We start from the raw sequence: 19,092 nt of genomic DNA, 5'->3' as shown, positions 1-19,092 counted from the left end.
TAGTCAAAACAGTCACATCAAAATTAAAGAGCAATGTCAATAGAAAGGCATGTGTTTCATATATTTAACTGGATATGTACACCCATGTGTGTGCACTTTTACACCCACACACGTATATGTGTATATATCTACACAAAGATTCGTGGCAATGAAGTGTGATTTTGTAACTGCAACTGCTGTCTGTATGTATACATCCTTGCAGGCATGCGTAGGGCAAGCACTATACAGTGAAATAACAGTACATGGTTATTGTCTAAATGCTGTTGAAGCAATGCAGCTTTTCTGTGAGCTAAGGCTTTAGTAACCTAAAAGCATTTTGAAAAATTTCGAAGCCCCATAGGTAGCCAATGGTGCTAGATCACATCACTACTTCTGAAAATTTATTGATATTTTTTCTTTTGTGTGTCTGATATGTTACAAATGCAATTTGGATAGTTTTGAAACTCTTTTTGAATCCACTATCTAGCTTTGCTTAGGATTAAAAAAAGGGGGGGGGGGGGAAGAAAGAGAGAAGGGGGAATAGAGGTTCAATCTCTCACATAATTACGGGGAGGAAGCAAGAGCTGGTATTGTAATATCTGTTGTCCCTAAACTCTTCATGTTACATCATATGCTTAAGGTTTGGGAAACCAGGATTTAAGTCTCTTGCTCTCAGGGGGACAAGGAAGGGAGCTGAAGGTTTGGGCCCTCGTTTCACACTGGAATGCCTTAGCTACCTGTCTTTAGGGGAAATTACATAGTAAGTTTTTCTGTTTAGTTCGTTCTGCTTTGTAAGAACAAATGTTTTGCAGAGAAGGCACTAAAACCCCGTGTTACCGTTCTCTTGCATGACGAGGGGCGGCTGGCAAGTCTTGTTCTTTCTCTCGGAAGGTGTTCAAGCACTTCACTGAAAGCTCCAGCAGTGGAGAGGGAGAGGGCCTTCCTCACCTTGGTATCTGTTTAACGTGCTGCTTAGGAGTGGCCTTTTTGAAGGAGATGGATTTTTGTTGCTGAAGCGTAAAATCAGTTATCTAAACAGTGCTGTATAGACATACACACACAGATTTGGGGTTACCTTAACACATCAAGCGTGCTGGCAGCAGAGGATACAGAGGAAAAATCAAAGCTTCAGCTACACTATAATTTTCTTAAAATTTCCCTGCAGCGCTTGCAAACTTGCTTGTGCATAGGGTTTGTGTCCAGCAGCTGTGTTATATAAACCTCCTAAGTAAAAGGGACTTACCATGTTAAAAGTATCAGGGAACATGGGAGATAGGAAAAGGAAGGTTTTCAGGGGCTGAATAGTCTATAAACAATGCTGAAGTCCTTACTGTTAATAGTCTGGAAAGGAATCTTGTCTCACATTAGATATTCAGGCTAACAGAGATCATTGCCAAAAAAATGATGCTTGTTGAAAATGTGATTATTTGGTAACAGCAAAGAAGTGGCTGTGACTTGTGTTTGTGCTTTCGGTAACAACATACGTTGTTATGTGAGTTTGAGCGATGGGTTTCTTTCCACTTTTTTCGTACTGACTGAATCATGTGCCTTTTTATTATTTTTATTTAACAGATTATTTTTATGTAACCAAATACTCTTACTCTCTGTCCTCCTTGCTCTTTGTAAGGGGCTGTTTTCCAGCCTCTCTGTGAACCAGGGAATTATTGATATCGATCATGCCTTTGTCCTTAGCTAAAGCTCAGAGAAGATCGCTCTGAGTTTTTATTAAGTCAGCTGCTTTTTACACGGTTTTCCCTAGGCAGCATTGATATTTTTACAGGGTTTCAGAATGTTACTTAAGGTGTTTCTGCCCTTCCTCAGTGATAGCCCCTTATAGTGTTGTTTTCCTACTTCTTTCTTGATTTGTGTGAGCAACTGAAGTGTCATTCCTTTAGAAATTTCTCACGCCAAATAACATAGATGAACTTGTTCTTCTTGCTTATCGTTTTGCTGACTGCAGATCCTCGGAGTCTAAGGACATGGTCCAAAGCTCCTGTCCTGTGTAATTTAATTTCTTATTATTGCACGGGAGTAATTGACTGGTGAAGAACACCACAGTAGACTATTTTGTTAGCATTTGTGTTCAGCATGGGCAGTACGTAAAGAAGATCGTAATGGGTTTAGGTCTTTTGCATTAGGAAAATTCAGTAGCTGTTTAGCTTTGTTTCCGTTTTTTGGAAACCAGTTTCCATGTTCTTATCCTGCTACTTGTACAGTGTTTTACTAAAGTGCGTGACTATGCAAAAAGTCATAGCATGAACCTCCAGAGGGTCTAGTAACCTGAGTGACCATCTGTGTGTTTGCCTGTGGTCACCTGTGACGGTCTTCTGCCTTTGGGTGAGAATTTCCAGGTGATACCTTTATTATTCCCTTTCCTTCCTATTTCTCTTGAGATATGGTTGTGAAGGGTGTTCAGCTTTTCATTTCTGTTGTGTTTAAGTCACAACTTTGTCACTTTTAGGCTAGAACTCATAATGCTGAAGACTGTCTTTGAGAGTGGTTGGGAAATCAGAATTCATTTGTTCCTGTGCTCAACACGATGAGCTGCTTTAGGAGTAACTTGGGATCTACATTCAAATCTTAGCACAAGTAAGCTATTTCTTAATTTTAAATGTATGAATGAACTCACTAATTTCACAAAACAGGCAGTGAAGCACGATTGCAGTCACGATTATTAACCCTAAATGGGACTGCATCCAGCAGCTTGCTAGAGGTGTTTTTGAGCTCGGCTGGGGTGTGCTTGGTACCAAGACTCAAGTCTTGTGGGATTATATCAGAGCTTTTTTAGGAAATGTTGGTGTTTGTTCCTGGCACTTTGCATGTTAGCTATTCCAGTGTTTATTGCTGATAGTAATGTTGATGCCACTGAATTATTTTAGCGTTCTGTATTACAGACTTAAATACTAAGACAATGAGACTTTACTAGCTAATGCCCCCAGGAGTTGCAGAGAAAGTGCTGAGTTAGGGCTTAGCTGCAGTTTGGGGAACATTGTTCAGCAATATTGCAGCTTTACCATAGGAACCAAAAATGCTGTTTTTGGAGGCCTTTCTTACTAGTTTTACTGAATTGGCCAAACAGGGGAGAGCATTAAGTGCAGGGTTTACACAGTGAAGAGTGGCGGGGAAAGAAGTTGTGGTGTCCAGCGAGTGTGTCCCACAAGATATCTTCTGGAATATCAACAGCAGCTATGTATCAAGAGTTAAACTGGCTGAATATGCTTTTTGACAGGCTGATAGAGGAGGTTGTTTCTAGATATGAAATGCAGTAGAGGAGGGATGTTTCCAGAGGGATTGAGATAATCTATTCATAGGTCAGTTTTAAGAATTAATAAATGTGTCTTAATTCTGCTTTATATTCCTGTGTGCTAATATTGATTTATATAATGCATTTCCACAACAATAAGTGAGTACCAATGAAAGCAAAAGCTTATTTATTCTATAGTTCTGAAAGTTAGAAGTAATAAACACTTGGTCCCCTTTCTCCTAGGACTAATTGTATATAGCCAAGCTTACTGTGAATATGAACACAGTTTACACATTTTGTGCTGTTTGTAAATAACTCATTTTCTGTTTGTATATGCACATAAAATTAGGGACAGAGATAAGTTGTATTATATAGCAAAAACAATAGTCATGTTTGTGTTAGTCCGTGGACAGCAGGATGCTGTGAGACTTGGAATAATGAAAGCACAATTTATAAAAATAGATGTGGGGGGAAAATATAGATGTTTTAGAGTTGTGCTGGTGTCCATGAAAAGCTGCTGCTGTTCTATACATGCTGGAAGAAAAATGTGGTATGGATTGAAGGAAAGTGTTTTGCATTACTTTGCCATGCTCTTATTTCCAAATAGATCATTTGTTAAAATTCTGAGAACCATTTACTAGGTACTGCTAAAGAGATAATTAAAATCTTTCCAAAAATAATAATAATTTGAGTGCCTCATCTTTGTAATAGCTGTAAGGTTGGATACAGAAGGTTATTAAAACCCACTAAATGGTTCAGTCACTTCTCTTTGACTTTGGCCATTATGTTGTGGTTTGTTAGCACTTTTCTTATAAGAAGAAAATGTCATTCTACTCTCTTTATAGAAACCTTGTGGGATCTTTTGTTATTTGTTTTTTTTTTTTTTTTTTTTTTTTTTTTTTTTTGTGAACAGTATGCTGTATGGTCAACTGTATCACAGTGGTGAAAAATTTATAAAACATCTCCTAAATACCTGATTCTGCAAAGGAATCAGTTTGTTAGGAACTTTATGTTACCATATAAAGTAAGTATAACTGTTCTTGCTAGTGTTTTTGTGGATCCCCTTGAGATCAAATGCACAATACTGTTGCAATCTCTTAAATGATATCAGATCACAACCTTCAGTTTTGCATGGAGCTTTTCATTTTAAGAAATACGAGGTCTCTTTATAGCTCTTAATAGTTCTGCTGCCACTGTTTTGGGGTTATATATCTTTATTGTGTATCTTGATATTGTAGGATCTACTATAAAAATGTTGATATTTCAAAGAATAATGATCTGGCAGTAGTGGAGAAATAGGATAGCTTTTCTTTTTCTTTTTTTCTTTTTTTGATTCTGCTTCGATAGCATGTGTGTGTGTGTAACTCTCTCCAGGCCTTCATATGTCCTAAAAGAAGAGGCCAAATAATTAAACTTGGGAAAGTTACCCAAAATTATTTAGTTACATATAATGCTTTCACTGCCATTGCCTTGCAAAGAGAAACCTTCATAAATGCTCTCTGCAAAATGAAAGGGATTGAGGTTCAATAGTTAAAACAGTAATGGTTTCAAAAGCATATCCTTTTCTCTTTGTGCATGTAGCTCACATTAATGCAAATATTCTCTAGTTAGGGTTGTGACTACTCTTACAAAGTGTTTAACTGCTAATTAAAGCACTCTTTGGAAGTTGGGGAGGTTCTCGTGTTTGCATAATCTCGGGTATCCTGATTTCTTAGAAAGGTAGGTAGGATCCAGTGACTTAAAGGAGATTCCTTGAATGCCCTGTCATCACTACTTAGGAATTTGGGAATACCACAATCTATATGGGAGAAAACAGCTGTTGCATTTCCTAGAGTGAGGGAGTATGAGTATGTGACAAGATCCTCCCTAATTAAATTGCTGGGCAGCAGGGAGAGGAAGATGCCCTTCATTTTTTGAGTTTTAGTCTACTGCAGAAACAAGGCGCAGTTAACCTCCTATGCAAACACGCTTGCTACAGATCACAAATGGCACCATCGCACTCCACTGCTGAAGTCGCATGGAGCCTCCCCCGAGGGTCTCGGTGGGAGCACGGTCTGGGCCCAAGTGTGTGTCACAGAAATGGGTACATGTCAGGTACCTGCTCCTTACTGCACGTCACAGCAGCCCCTAATCAAAGGCAGTTCAAAGGATTTCAGCCAAAACACTGCTCACCACCCGATTCACTTCCCTAAAGACATATGGGATTAAATTCAGACACCAAAATACTGTCTTAGGTTCCCAATTTTAGATACTTGTTTCGCCTGCTAGTCTTTGAAGTGTTTCTTAGATTTTTTTTTTCCTGAATGTATCGGTCATCGTAGTTGCATAAAAAGGCTGCATTTTATGCTTTTTATCATTTTTCTCTTTCTGAGCTCATATTAGCCATGTTTACCTTTAATGCTGCTAAGTAAATTAAAATGTAGGAGTTGTAAGCATGCATCCCTGCAAAGAAGCTGTTTATATTCCCAAGTTGTGAATTATTTATTTATTTATTTATGTTGCTATTGTGCTGTAGAGTTTTTTGCCTATTCTAATTTGCCGTGACGTGGTCAGTGCTGTTTCCTTCCGGCTGCTTGCAAGCCTGTGGTGGAGATAAGAATACATTTACAGTGCATTTTTAAAAAGAAGCAGAAGATCTATTTCATGTAAGAACTCCGTGACTTTCTGGACTACACAAGGAATTTATTGATTTATTTTACCTACTTGATACTGCATGTATCAGGATCGAGCACTTTTTACTTGAAAAAATAACAACTTTGCAAGACCAGGATTGTGTGCAAGGAACAGAAGGTGGTAGTATTTGGGGCATCCTATAACTGAGCAGGTCACTCAGAGTTCTGATTTTTTGCTTTGAATGCATCTTAAGGACAAGAATTATTAATGAATATGAAAATGCTTATTTGAATCAAATGAAAATACGGATTTTTTGGGGTTAACTTTCATAGTTTATCTAGGTTTTATTTTAACACTTTTACTATGAAACACTTTGAAACTTATGCCTTACTTCCTTAAACAGTTTCATTTTTTACTTCCTGAAGCATATATTCTCTTAAAAAAGAAAGCTGTACTAGTTAGTAGAAGTAATATCTCTGAAAGTACAGAGGTGTCTGACTTCATTAGAGTTTGATTAAAACCTTTGTAATTTGGGGCATGCTTTATTGTGACCTCTACTATTTCATGTAGCTAAAGCAGTTGTTTTAATTTTTCCTTTTTTTTATCTCTCTCTCTCCTTAGTGATAAAAGGCTACGCAAGTGGGAAGAACAACTCAGGAAAGGATTTCCCTTGCTTTGTTTACCTCTGAGAAGAGAAGAACCCAGGAAGGCTGATGATCTAAGAAGTACTAAAACTGATACTTGATTTTTTTTTTTTTTTTTTTTTTTTTTTTTTTTTGGTGATCCTGTTTTTCTACCCAGCTGGATCTTGGTTTTTTTACATCTAAGAACGCTTTTCTTCTTATGTGGAACTGAGACCTGGGAATGCGTTATTATGGCAGCAGTTGTACAGCAGAATGAGCTTGTGTTTGAATTTGCCAGCAACGTCATGGAGGATGAGCAGCAGGTATGGGACAGTGTGAGAAGTCATATTTGTACAAATTGGCGCTATGCGTATTATGAAAACCTAAGAAAAAAAGTCATGTGAAACACAAAAAAAAGAGAGCATTGAGATCATTATTGTTGCAGCAAGTCTTTGTACTGTTTCAAAAGCTTCCTGTTGCTTCCTGTAACTTGCATGAGCAGAACAGAAGTCGGTTGAAATGTTTTAACTTCTGCAGTGTTGCAGAGACCTGCCCCTCTGAAAATGCTGCGCCTGTGTAGCTGGTCTGTGTTAGCAGATCAATTCTTGATGCAGAATTCCTGAAATTCTGGTGTTCAACAGTCGTTCTAACTTTTCCAGTGTGCTAGGATAAAATGCTGAATAAAAGTAACTGTCATGCTACAAATGACTGAAAGAAGCTTTAGATGCTCCTGCATTTTACAGTTTGGCTTCTAAATTGCATTACTATGTGTATATCAGCTATTGAGAGTTAAGCTTCATACATTTAAATTGGTTTCTTTCACATTGCAGGGAAATATATCTGTTTTCATCTCATGAGATTCTCAATTAGGTGTAGATTATCTAAACCACATTCTGTAAGTCCTAACACTTCAGGGAAGGAATTCTAGTTTAAAAATAAGGCAATTCCTCTGTGGATGGTGGTTAATAGTAGGGTTTTGCATTTGTTAACAAGAAATTAAGTATCTCGGTACTATTGAGAGACAGTTCTTAAATGGCTGAGAAACTCTGTTGCAGGCTTTTCTTTTTGTGTGTGTGAAATGCATTTTTCTCCTCTCTTTCAAAAGCACTTTTGGTTTTATGATCATGTCTCTGGGTTTTGTGTGACCTAATAGTTGTCTGTCATTGGCCTGTTTCTGCTGTCAGAGTCATATGATCATTTCAATGAACGGAGTGTTTTCTGTCTAAAGTGCTAACTCAGTTGGGTGGAACTGGTAATGTAACTTCCTTCCCTGTATTTTTCCAGAGCTTGTGGTAGCCTGGGGATTTAGATATGGGAATTGCATAAACATACAGTTTATGCAACTGGGGAAGAGAAGACCGAGGGGGGATCTTATCAATGTGTACAAGTACCTGAAGGGAGGGTGTCAAGGGGACGGGGACAAACTCTTTTCAGTTGTCCAGTGTGACAGGACAAGAGGCAATGGGCAGAAACTGAAGCAGAGGAAGTTCCGCCTGACCGTGAGGGGGAATTTCTTCCCTGTGAGAATGACGGAGCACTGGACCAGGTTGCCCAGAGAGGTTGTGGAGTCTCCTTCTCTGGAGATCTTCAAGACCTGCCTGGATGCAGCCCTGTCTACCATGCTCTACGGGACCCTGCTTGAGCAGGGAGGTTGGACTAGATGATCTCCAGAGGTCCCTTCCAACCTTACTGATTCTATGATTCTATACTGGAAAATAAGCCTTATTTATTAGCTCTGTTTATTGTTTGTTACTGTTCTTTACAAGCCAATGGGAAAGGGGAAGACTGCTTCATTGCAATTTTGTAGAAGGGATAGTGCATGCAAACATGATTTGTTCTGTTTAGCCATGCATTATGCCTGTCGCAATTTTTGTAAATGATCACCTGAAGAACTTCAAAAATACAGTCAACAGAATAGTAAAACCTTCCTGAAAGATTTTTTCCCGTCCAGAACAAATTTAACTTTGGCATTTATCTCCTAAACCCAGTAAGTCCTATTCTAGATTAAGCCTAAGGAAACAGGTGTCCTGGATCATATCTTAAAGGTGAAGAAGTTAAAGCTGTGAAAGCCAAAGAGAGAGAGTGCATAGCAGAAAGTCTCTTATTGCAAACACCAGAATGCAATGAGGTCCTTCTAAATCAACAAGTGTATTATCTCAGTTCAGATTTCAAAGATGCAGGTCGATATATAGATGGCTGCATGAAGGTAGAGCTTAAGCATTAAATTGAGGAGGGGGGGAACCCTAAGAAGGAAAGATCTGGTGAATTAGAGGAAGATTTAGTTCAGACAAGAATATGTAGCATACCATTAACCCCCCAAAAGAAGAATTATGTGTATATCTGCTTTTTATAACATGGGGAGCTGAACTACTAGTTTTCCAGTTCTGGAAAGATGAATTGTATTTGGGGAGAGACATTGCAATTTGTTTATTTCAAAAACTTTTTAGTGCTCTGTGTTGGTCAAAACAGCTTTCTTTTTTCTTTCTTTTTTTTTTTTTTTGAGCTCTGTCAGAATATGAAACATGACATCTTTATACAGAGGTATTAGTTAACTGATCTTTGAGTAATTATTTTTACTGTGGTCTTGAAAGCTGGAATTGAAAGAACTTAAAGCTTTGACAAGAGAAGTATCTATCTAGAGTCCTTTTCTACTGAGAACTGTTAAGAACTGAAACAGCTGTGGGAAGAGCTCTATGGTATATATTGCAGTTATGCTCAGTGTTCTGGGGAAGTCATAATTCATGGCTGTTTATTTATTGTTAAGAGTCTTGCTTAAACCGCAGTAAATCACAAGCAATCCATTTGCAAATGTAAGCCTTCAGTCAGTGGCAGATGCCAATGGGAGGGACCTGATCACATGATTCTCCATGAACAGGAAATGCTCTCTCATCAGCTTTATCCTTTTCAGTTTAGAAAAATACTGCAAGTTTTGGGGTGTGTTTGGCTTTCTCACCCTGCCTCTTTCTGTTAATTCGTCTCTAGAGTAGTGACCAGGAATAAATAAGATGAAAATATCTTTGTAATTTTGAGACAGGAGCAAGTAGCTTATATTAACACTACGGATAACCTCATTCACTGTTGCTACATGTAAAAGGTGGTGATTAAATAGGGGGTTTCTGTTTTCTGAGAGGACTGCACACACTATAAAACGAAGGGGGAGCGCCAACAGGCTGTGGTTTAGTCAGCACTGCTACCTAAACCTGCTTTTTATTTCTGAAGCTCATCCTCTCAATGTCTTTTCATTTTAGTCCTTCGTTACATTACCTTTGAAGTGATATTTGATCAGGCTGTTCTAGATTTTAAAAAAGGAATCTGAACAGAAGCAGCCACAGAGGCTGCATCCATACTGGTAAGTCTTAAATAGTGTGAGGGACACCTTGAATCCTTAGGACCGTTAGATTATTAGCTTCATCCGCAGCAGGACTGGCCTGTGCCAGTGAGTACTCTCTGAAGTGGCCCTGAAGCACATAGTAACCTGTGCCCATAGAGGCTTCCTCTTTGAGGGGTATTTCTCTCTCCTCTTCTTCCATAGTTACAGTATTTGAGCCCTTAGGCTGGGCAGTGACTTCTGTGCTCATGCCTCGGGTTACTTTTCCGTTTTCCCTGGTGTTGCCATAGGTGTTCCGAAAAGTTAAGTCACCCCTGTATGCTGGTAGAGCCAGAGTCAAAAGCCCCTGCAAGGCTGAGGTCCGGGTTTCTGGCTGTTTCTGACTCCTGCAGATAGTCCTCCCTCTTGCCCACTTCTAGTTTTATGAAGGCTTTCAGGAAATGACTACCAGATCTGTAAGAAGTTGCCTCACTGAGAAAGTAGGTGGCATTTATCTGCTTCCACAATCCTAGTGTGAAACTCGGTACTTTCTCAGACCCTAGCTGTGGGAGTACCTTTAAAATCGAGGGGCCGCCTGTGCTGCTGGGACAGAGGAATCTCCATCGAGGAACGTAAGTGGCAGAAAATTGAAGCCTGTTCTCTAGTCACCAAGATCATTTCACCTAGTTTTGTTCAGGGTTTTCTTCAAAATAAATAACAAACTATATTTCAGACGTGAATTCTGTGGCTCTTACAAAGCCGATTTCTATACTGAATTTGTTTTGTTTTGTTTGTTTGTTTGATCCGTTTAGCATTTCTGTGCTCGTAGTAATCGGATGCCTTTCTTCCCACATACCACTTAATTGCACAGAATTTGCTTCAAGCTGATTAGAAGCTGATCACTGTAGTTTTTCTGGAGAAATTCTGAGTTGTTTCTTGCAGGACTTGTAATATGACAAGACAGTACTTCCAGAGCAGAAGAAATCCCCTTCCTTGTTTTCCGTTTCCACAACCAGTATAGTGTTTTGATCATCTGTTAATTTGACAACTAATGAGAAAACTCTTGGGAGGATGGAGGGGAGAAGAGAGAAAAAAAAAAACTTTTAAGTATGCCAAACATGTAAGAAAAGTCTTAGACAGAAAGAAGGAAAATCACTATCTTTAGCATTCCACCAAGGAGGGTAGAGTTCAGTTTTTTCCAGCCACAGTGTATCATGGAGAATGACTGGTCCTTCCCAGGGAGCTGTTCCAGGGGATGTTCCATGAACTTCAATATTTGCCTCCAGATCACACTCCAGATTTTTACAGATTGGTGTACAGGACTTGTTTGTTTAAATAATAATAATTACAGTATTTGGTGCCCGAGATTGAGGAAGATTCTGGCAGTAGCTTAACTCCTTTATTTGTCTGGTAGATGTGGTAGATGTCTCAAAACTAAGCCAAAACATCAGTGGACCTAGGATGTCATATTTTAGCTTCATCTTAAAAGTAACATGAGAAAGATGAAGCAGCAGAAGTAGGCAGAAGGAGAAATATACAAATTGTGTTTTATTTTTTTTCAGTTGGCTTTGATTCCTTGAAATTTGTTGCTTGCTTTAATTTGGGATTTCTTTTTTTTTTATTATTATTTCAGAAAGTGTATATTCTACTTTACACTCTTTCTGTTTTTGTTTGTGCATGTAAAAAAAAAAACCCTTTGTATTAGAAATAAATTATTTTATTATTTTGCTATTAATTGAATCACTGCCTTCTAGGTGAAAACACTGGTTTTTCGTATGTGTAATTCTCATTGTATGCCAGCATCGAAGGGAGCTATGGTAAACATAGGGTCTTCTGCAGTTCTAAATGCGTACAATGTCATTTCTGCATTTTACTTTAGTGGATTTGTGAGAAATTTTACTTTGGTCCTCAACTGGGATTCAGGCACTTTTAATGAAGTCAAAAGAATTACAGAAGCCCTGAGATTAAATTTTGCCTTTCAGCAGTTGTGTATACATCACGATATATTAATAGCAGCTGTTAAAACAGACTGGAATGATTGTGAAATCACAAATAATTGCAAATATTGTGCAAAAAAAAGAGACTGATGACTGTTTTTGTAAAAATGTGTTTCAAATTAATTAGTTTGAAATTGTATGCTTGCTTTTTTCTTTTAATTTTTTTTCCCCCGGATGATTACTATATATTTATTATAAACTTTCCTCTTCACAACCATGGCAAGAAGGAGAATTCTTGCTTGCACCTCAGTAATACATGTATTGTAATTGTAAATTGTAATTGTAAAGAAGTGTAATAATAGTTTTGGGAAACAAAAGACCAGATGAAGTGATACTTGCTTTGACTCTTCCGGTTTGAAACTGTTATTGCTTTAAAGAAAACCAACTTACAGTATTTTAGTATGACTGAATGTTTTTCTGCACAATCCTTTAACTTGCTTCTGTGTTCATCTCTTGTCTTTCTGAAGCAGCGTGTCAGTAAGCTCCTTGAATAGTCCAGCCCTGAGTTCAAGTGACTGAGTGTTCCCCAGTGGTAATGGTTTTTGTACTGAAGGCAGACATTCACGGTGACCATGCTGGCGTGTGTTTATGACAGCTTTTTTTTTCTAGACACATTCAAAGCAGAGTTTAATCTTGCAGAACAGATCATGTTTGATCATACTGATCAAACCAACTGGTGCTAAAGCGCAAAACTGCAGCATGGTTCAGTAACATGGGAAACAGATTTTGGTCAGTGAAGCATGTTTCAGTGATGAATAGAGGGGTGGGCTGTTGTAATTAGGTTTCACAACACAGTTACTGACTGCTAGGGTGCAATATAGACAGGACTTTAAAAAACTGAGATAAAAACATGTAAGAATCGGTTGGTTTTGTGTTTCTTTTAATGTTTAATTTTGAAACAGTTTTTGATGACTTATCCCTGCTAAACAATGAGGATGTTGGAGGTATTTCTGCATCTCAGAATCTAAGTCAGTGACATGAACTTTAGTTGTTAGGGAAGGTCAGTGCAGAGCCAGAATAATTTTTTAATCTGGAAGGAGCTACCAGGAGGTGTATCGTAAGCACAGACGATTATTCAGGCAGTCCCTCGAGACACTTTGTCCTGCATGCTTTGCAGCTATCAAGCCAGGGCAGCCGGAGGAGCAGAGAGGAAGGGACGGCTTGCTTCGAAGGCGCCGCAGGGAGGCAGCTGGCCTATTGCAGACGAGTGTGTACAAGACGGGCGTCTACGCTGGAAATAGGCACCCCAGCGCCTGCACCCTTTTATGGGCAATGGAGAGAAATGGGCGTTCTCTAGGGCACAATTCATCTCATCGTAGAGTAGGAGCCTGAAATTGGTCAGGCAAATTGTGCCTTGAAGGTACTGTTTTTATTTTGTTGTCTGTGAAGGAAACTTTGGGCTACTAGCTCAAATTTAAGTGTCTACATCACAGTCATTTGAAATAAGATGACATGAATTTCACTATTTGTCCCTACGAGCTAGAGTAGAAGGAGAATGCTGAAGTTGTCTTATCCACATCTTCCCTACTTAGAATCCTTTCTTCTTCCTTTTTTTTTTTTTTTTTTTTTTTTTTTTTTTGCCTGCTTAGTGGAAGATTGAACAGGTCCTTGCAAAGCATGTGCTGTTTTTCTTGATTGCTGAAGGTGACAGGAGCCTGAGTGAAAAATAGTATGCAATTCTTTTCTTAAATGTAGTTAAATTTATGCGTGTACAATATATGTAACTTATGCTGCACAAGCTCTATGTTGTGGAGTATTACGGAAATTGGGATGCTTAAACTTTTTTGTAGCATAAACTGTATCTCAGTAATGGGACTGTAATGGACCATCTTCCTTCTAGGTCATGTTTGGAACATGTTGTGGCAAACAAAACCTTTATTATGCATATGGTATTTAAGTTTTTTCTCTTGTTTACAGTGCTTTATCTTTAAAACCTATTTTGCTTTTATTTAATCACATCTATTTGCTTATTCTTGCCTGGAAACAAACAGGATCTGGATTGTTGGGATCCCTAAATGAGTAGGATGCACAATGTGAATATCATGCTTTCTGGAAAAGAGCTGTGACCCACAGATTACCAGTGGCTTCCGGTTTCTCAGCCCAGGCAAGACACAGCCTCGTAGAGGCAGGTGCAGAAGATGTGGGGTGAAAGCTCTTCTACTGCTTGACTCAATACATGCCATTCTGATCGCCTGAGAGATGTTTTGTTCATTTTTATTGATCTTGTACTATGTTGTTTTATTTTAACATTTGTTTGAGGGAATATGGCATGATATTTATAGGGTTTTTTTTTGGTGGTTTTTGTTTAGCAGCTGGGTTATGATGGAAGTCCACAGAAACATTAGTTCTTTTTAACTCTTCCCTTTTGCCTGGTTGCCTTTTACCTCAGTCCTTGTTGAGACATGTTTTATAAAAATACTGAGCAATTGCAAATGGTAATTGCTGCCTTTCAGAACTTTTAATTGTACTTCTTACTTTAACTACTCATCTTCAGGCTCTTCCCTGGGACATACTTACTTACCCCCTTCTCTCCCCCCAAGTCACTGTTTGTATTGAGCCAACAGCTCTGGTACAGTTTGTCTCTTGGCTGCGTTGTGCTCAGTGGCAAGATTGTGAGACGTGAGCAATGCCTAAGCAAAGTCATAATCATATAACTTCTTTTTCTCGTGTGGTTAAACAACCTACTTGGTTTATGCATATTATTGTTCTTCTGTGGAAGGTGAGACCAAACGCACATGTACTGTTTTTCTTGTAGAAACACACGTTCACGGAGCCTTTTTTTTGTTTCTGTTTTTCTAGGGTTGCCACATTCATAATTGGTTTATTTTTCCAGTGAAAGAGCCTTATAGTTGCACTAGGCTTTCTTTGAGCTGGATATGCTATCATCAGCTATGACTTTCTTCCTGCAAATGACATTTTATAAGGCTTGCTTTGGAAAATACTTTATCTGTAGTAAATGGCACTTTCTGAAAACCTCTTCCTGTTGAATGGCTGCCTTTGAGAGAATGTGCATCTTACTATTACTGCTGCTGGACAGCTTGACTTCTGTTTTCCCAGTTGCCTTTTTCTTCTGTATCTGATACAAAATAACTGTTGACAGAGGAGGATGAGAGTAGACTTAAGAAGGAAAAGGAAGGGAGTGAAGTCAAGTAAATAAAGCCGTAAGAGTTAGAGAGAAAGTATTCTGGCGTGTGTGTCAGTAACTCCCTATTATGCCTCTGGCTGCTGTAGTGGTGAACCCTAAAATAGTCCCCTTCTTCACCTGGTGTCCCAGTGTCCTGCCTGTGACCCTGTCCATCTTGCATCCATGAGGCCCATCCGGGCCCAGTTTGACCAGAAGAGCAAAAGGTGGGGTGCTTGCAGCAAGCTGCTTACTTGGATTATTGCCAGCAAAGTCAGAGATTTACTGCCCTGTGCCTCTTCTCTGTCTGGTCAGCTTTTACACTGCAAATGCTGTCACAGCTATCTAGTATTACATGTAGGAGAGTAAAGTCAGTGTAGTAGATGTTGCAGTGATATTCAGCTGCTGGCCCATAGTGGGACACTACTGCTGCTCCATTTGGGGTATTTAAAGTCGGCCTGGTCTTTGGTACTCCTACCTGACCGTCTAATACTCAGTAGAGTGAGTCTGTTGAATTATTCATCTGCAAGTGCTTAGATTGCATGTACTCTAACTGTCGTAATATTTTTTTCACAGCTTGGTGATCCATCTATTTTCCCTGCTGTCATTGTGGAACATGTTCCTAGTGCAGACCTCCTACACAATTACTCTGGCTTAACCTGTGTGGATGAACCTAGTGACATGATTACTGAGAGTTCTCTGGATGTTGCAGAAGAACAAATCATAGAAGACGATGATATCACCCTTACAGGTTTGCTATAAAAATATTTCTGTACCGTATTTCTGTAACAAAGTATCAGTGGCTCTCAGTGGAAAAAGTTAATGACAAAAAGCAGTAGGAAACAAAATTATAGTAATACTGAATGCTGTTAATTCTGTACAAGACAGAAGAAAAATAGCATTAATACCATTACCACAGAGGACTTGCAATCCAAACTGCTCATCTTATCAGCCATCAATAGCGACAAAATGGAGTTCTGCTCAAAGTATCAAAAAGACTTTTCTTTGCCCTTAACTAATAACAATTAACCTTGAAAATACAGATGTTCTACATAAATTGTTAGAAAAGCTAATCCAAAAAAGGAAAAAAAAATCTGAAGAGGAAAGTTTATTTTTAACAAAGATATGTCAAATTTTTTCAGAAAAACATTGAATGTCTTAATCACGTGAAGTGTTTTTTCAGAATATGTCTGAAAGGTAATGTTGTCCCAAAACAGGGGCAACAGGGTTTTTCTCACAGCGTCGCTCCAACAGTAAGGTGGATATTTTACAGAATTAGGATATATTAATGTGTCTTTTTTCAGCAGTTAGGTTTCACACCTGCCACTGTCTCCAGGGTTGGAGGACTGCAATAAAAGAGCCTGTTTTCTAGTTTCAATCATGGTTTTGACGTTATTTCCAAAGGCATATTCTGATATAATCTTTTACCACCAAAGCAAAACAAAACCTTACAAAACTTGATGTGAGGTACAATTCACAGAGTAGTAAATTGACATGAGCTGTTCTCAGCAAATGGCTTTATCTGGTAAATATGGCACCTTTTTTTAGTTATGAATTATCAACAGATTGTGACTGTACAAATAAGTTAGCTGATTATTCAAGAAGGTTTTACATACTTAAACATTATTACAAGTTGAGACTTCTTGCCAACTATTCACTTGCTATTCACACTAATTATTCACACTATAACTGGCATTTCTTCAACATTTTACTTAAGCACCACTTAATGTGGCACTGTGACTTTTTCATACTTGATAGTTTTTATGAATCCATATTCACTGTAGTATATTGTATATGAATTTAATTTTGCATGAGTAATTGTGAAACTCCACTTCTATGAATACTCTGCTAGCATAAATGGTCACATGATAAGTGTTTGTGAATTGCCAAACTCTAGTGCTGCCAGAGACTGAAAAAAAATGTAATCCTTGTAAGTGGTGGTATCCAAGAGCTTATGGGATACTCTGGAGGCAGACAAGTGCTGTATTGTTAACATCATCCATCGTAGTTCAAGCAATCTGTTTTTCTTTAAAGTCAAAGTCCTTAGAAAACCTGAATGGCAGCTTTGCAGAGATTATCGTTTTCAAGAAGACGTTAACTAATTATCTGTTTCTCACTCTGCAAGATGCTAGCTACTGTGCAAACCATGGCTTTCCATGGCCTAGTGGAAATACAGCTGCCCGTTTTGCAGTATGGGGTTACCCTGAACTGCGAAGAGACCAGCGCCGGTAGCTGGTGCTTGTCCTGCCTGGCACCAGTCAGGGAGGCGAGGAGGCTAAGGATGATGCCTTCTTCCAGGGGCTTTTACAGGAGAGAGGGAGAGTCTGTGTGTGTGTCTTCGTGTGTTGGGTGCTAAGCTCAGTTAAGCAGAATAAGGTTGCAGAGGAAAGGCCATATTCAAATACAGTTTGCAGTAGGCTGCCTGTGAAATGTGGCTAATCACCATTAGTATTTTCCACCTACCCTGTTTCTCAGTTGTCTTTTCTTTTCTTTGAAGTTCCCTTCTTGATGTTAGTTGTGTATTGTCAACACTGCATTGTTTTGTTTTGTTTTTCTTGATCTTTTCAGTCACTTTTACATTATGCTTTTGAGAGAGCATCAGACGTCGTAAAGACTGCACTAATTCCACTTCAAAATATTCATTAAACTGAAGCTCGTAACACAATGAAACTGAAAATACCATTGTTTATGACTAGACATTCCTGAGAAGTTGTTGCTTAAAATTCTTAAGTCTTTTTTTTTTAAGTCATATGTTTTTCAGTTTTATGTTTTATGCCTTTGTCATACATTAAGTTTCTCTTTCCTCCTAAACTTGGTAAATCAGCAATGATTCCACTGAAATAAAAGGAGTTAGTTTCTGATGATCTCTCTGCAGAATTATGGACTCTGGTAGGTTTTTCTGTCTGCAGGATGTAGCGTAAGCCCTCGAAAACACAGTTATTACACATCAGTGACTTACTTACCTGTACTATAAATTATGACCTGCAGAAACCTGTAAGAACACCATCTATTTTACTTGAAGTCCTGCTGAAAGGTGTCTAACAACCAGCCTTTTAGTTATGTCAGTGCTCACACTGTAATTTTTTTATAATTAATAGGCAGACTTGTTGTATCACTCTCCTCTTTAAAAGCTCTTTTCCACTGACAAAATTGTGATAGCAACTTGTATGGTCAGTTTGTTGCCAATCTAATGTGACTTTAAATGATTAACTGTCATGTAGTAAAAGATCAAGACAGAAATTTATAACATTTGACTTTTTAAATTCAGTTTTATCTCTAGTAGGAATATTGAATTTTTCTCCAGAAAGAACATGGGATGATGTTTTGTGTAGAACAAACTTCTAGCCAACTTGTCGGATGGCACAATTTGCTATGCTTAACCATAATTAATTTCATTAATAAGGTAATAATATGTATAGGAAGAGGGACTAATCGGATTATGAAACTTCCTGATAACTTTTTATTTATTTATTTATTTATTTATTAGTTTTGTCAGTGCTGGCATGTTTAATTTAGTAAGTAATCAAACCATATGCCATCTTACAGCTGTCACTCAGCCATTCACCTATCCTGGCCTTGATTTGATGGAACTGGTTATAGGTCTGCACTGAGCAAGTATATGCCTGTGAGGGAGGAGGGACAGAAATTTGCGCTTAGTTTCAGTGCGCCCTAGTCTGTGAATCCAGAACTCATAAATGTAGATTCTCAGAGTTTAATAATAAAGCTTAATAACCAATTCAGAAGTTATTGTATGGTCTTTTCAAGTTCAGTAGCATCTGGTGTGTGTACTTGGTGAACCTCTTGCACTCACGGCACAAGCCAAACTCTTCAGGTGAGCGAAAGAAGGGAAAGAGTTGTCAGGTGCTATAATCCCAACACAAACCCAGCATATTCAGTAATCATTAATGGTGCTAAAAAAATTCAAAGGCATATTTAGTTGGAAACAGAATTTCATAGTGCTAATCCAGGAGGATTTTTTAATTGGCAAGATGCCAATTGTGTGGGGGAAAAAAAAAGTTTCAGTTACTTTGTCAGGCAATTATTAGCTGCTGCACAAAGCGTCTGTTTAAAAACCATCAATGTTTTTCTGTCATAGCTCCCCAATGACATAACTTTGCTTATACATTACAAAGTTTTATTTAAAAAAGAAAAACTGTGATGTACAGGTCTCCTGAAATTCATTTGTTCTTAATGAGGGCTTGGTTTTC

At 38.4% G+C, this 19,092-nt stretch overlaps 1 protein-coding gene across 7 annotated transcripts in view; it reads left to right on the top strand.

Annotated features, from left to right (window-relative positions):
- ELF1 (E74 like ETS transcription factor 1) overlaps window positions 1-19,092 on the top strand; it is a 92,977-nt gene that overhangs the window by 45,799 nt on the left and 28,086 nt on the right. For 4 of the 7 annotated variants that reach the window (XM_062566932.1, XM_062566926.1, XM_062566927.1 and 1 more), the window contains 2 exons: window positions 6,458-6,782; window positions 15,461-15,635. In XM_062566932.1, coding sequence (XP_062422916.1) covers window positions 6,711-6,782; window positions 15,461-15,635 — 247 coding nt within the window. In that variant the 5' untranslated portion in view covers window positions 6,458-6,710. Of the gene's footprint in view, window positions 1-2,550; window positions 2,569-5,858; window positions 6,014-6,457; window positions 6,783-15,460; window positions 15,636-19,092 lie in introns of those variants that run through there. The other 3 variants (XM_062566930.1, XM_062566929.1, XM_062566931.1) reach the window with 3 other exon arrangements.

This window comes from Rhea pennata, chromosome 1 (genome assembly GCF_028389875.1).
Source record: "Rhea pennata isolate bPtePen1 chromosome 1, bPtePen1.pri, whole genome shotgun sequence".
Lineage (NCBI taxonomy): Eukaryota > Metazoa > Chordata > Aves > Rheiformes > Rheidae > Rhea > Rhea pennata.
This window is presented reverse-complemented; position numbering and strand designations above follow the sequence as displayed.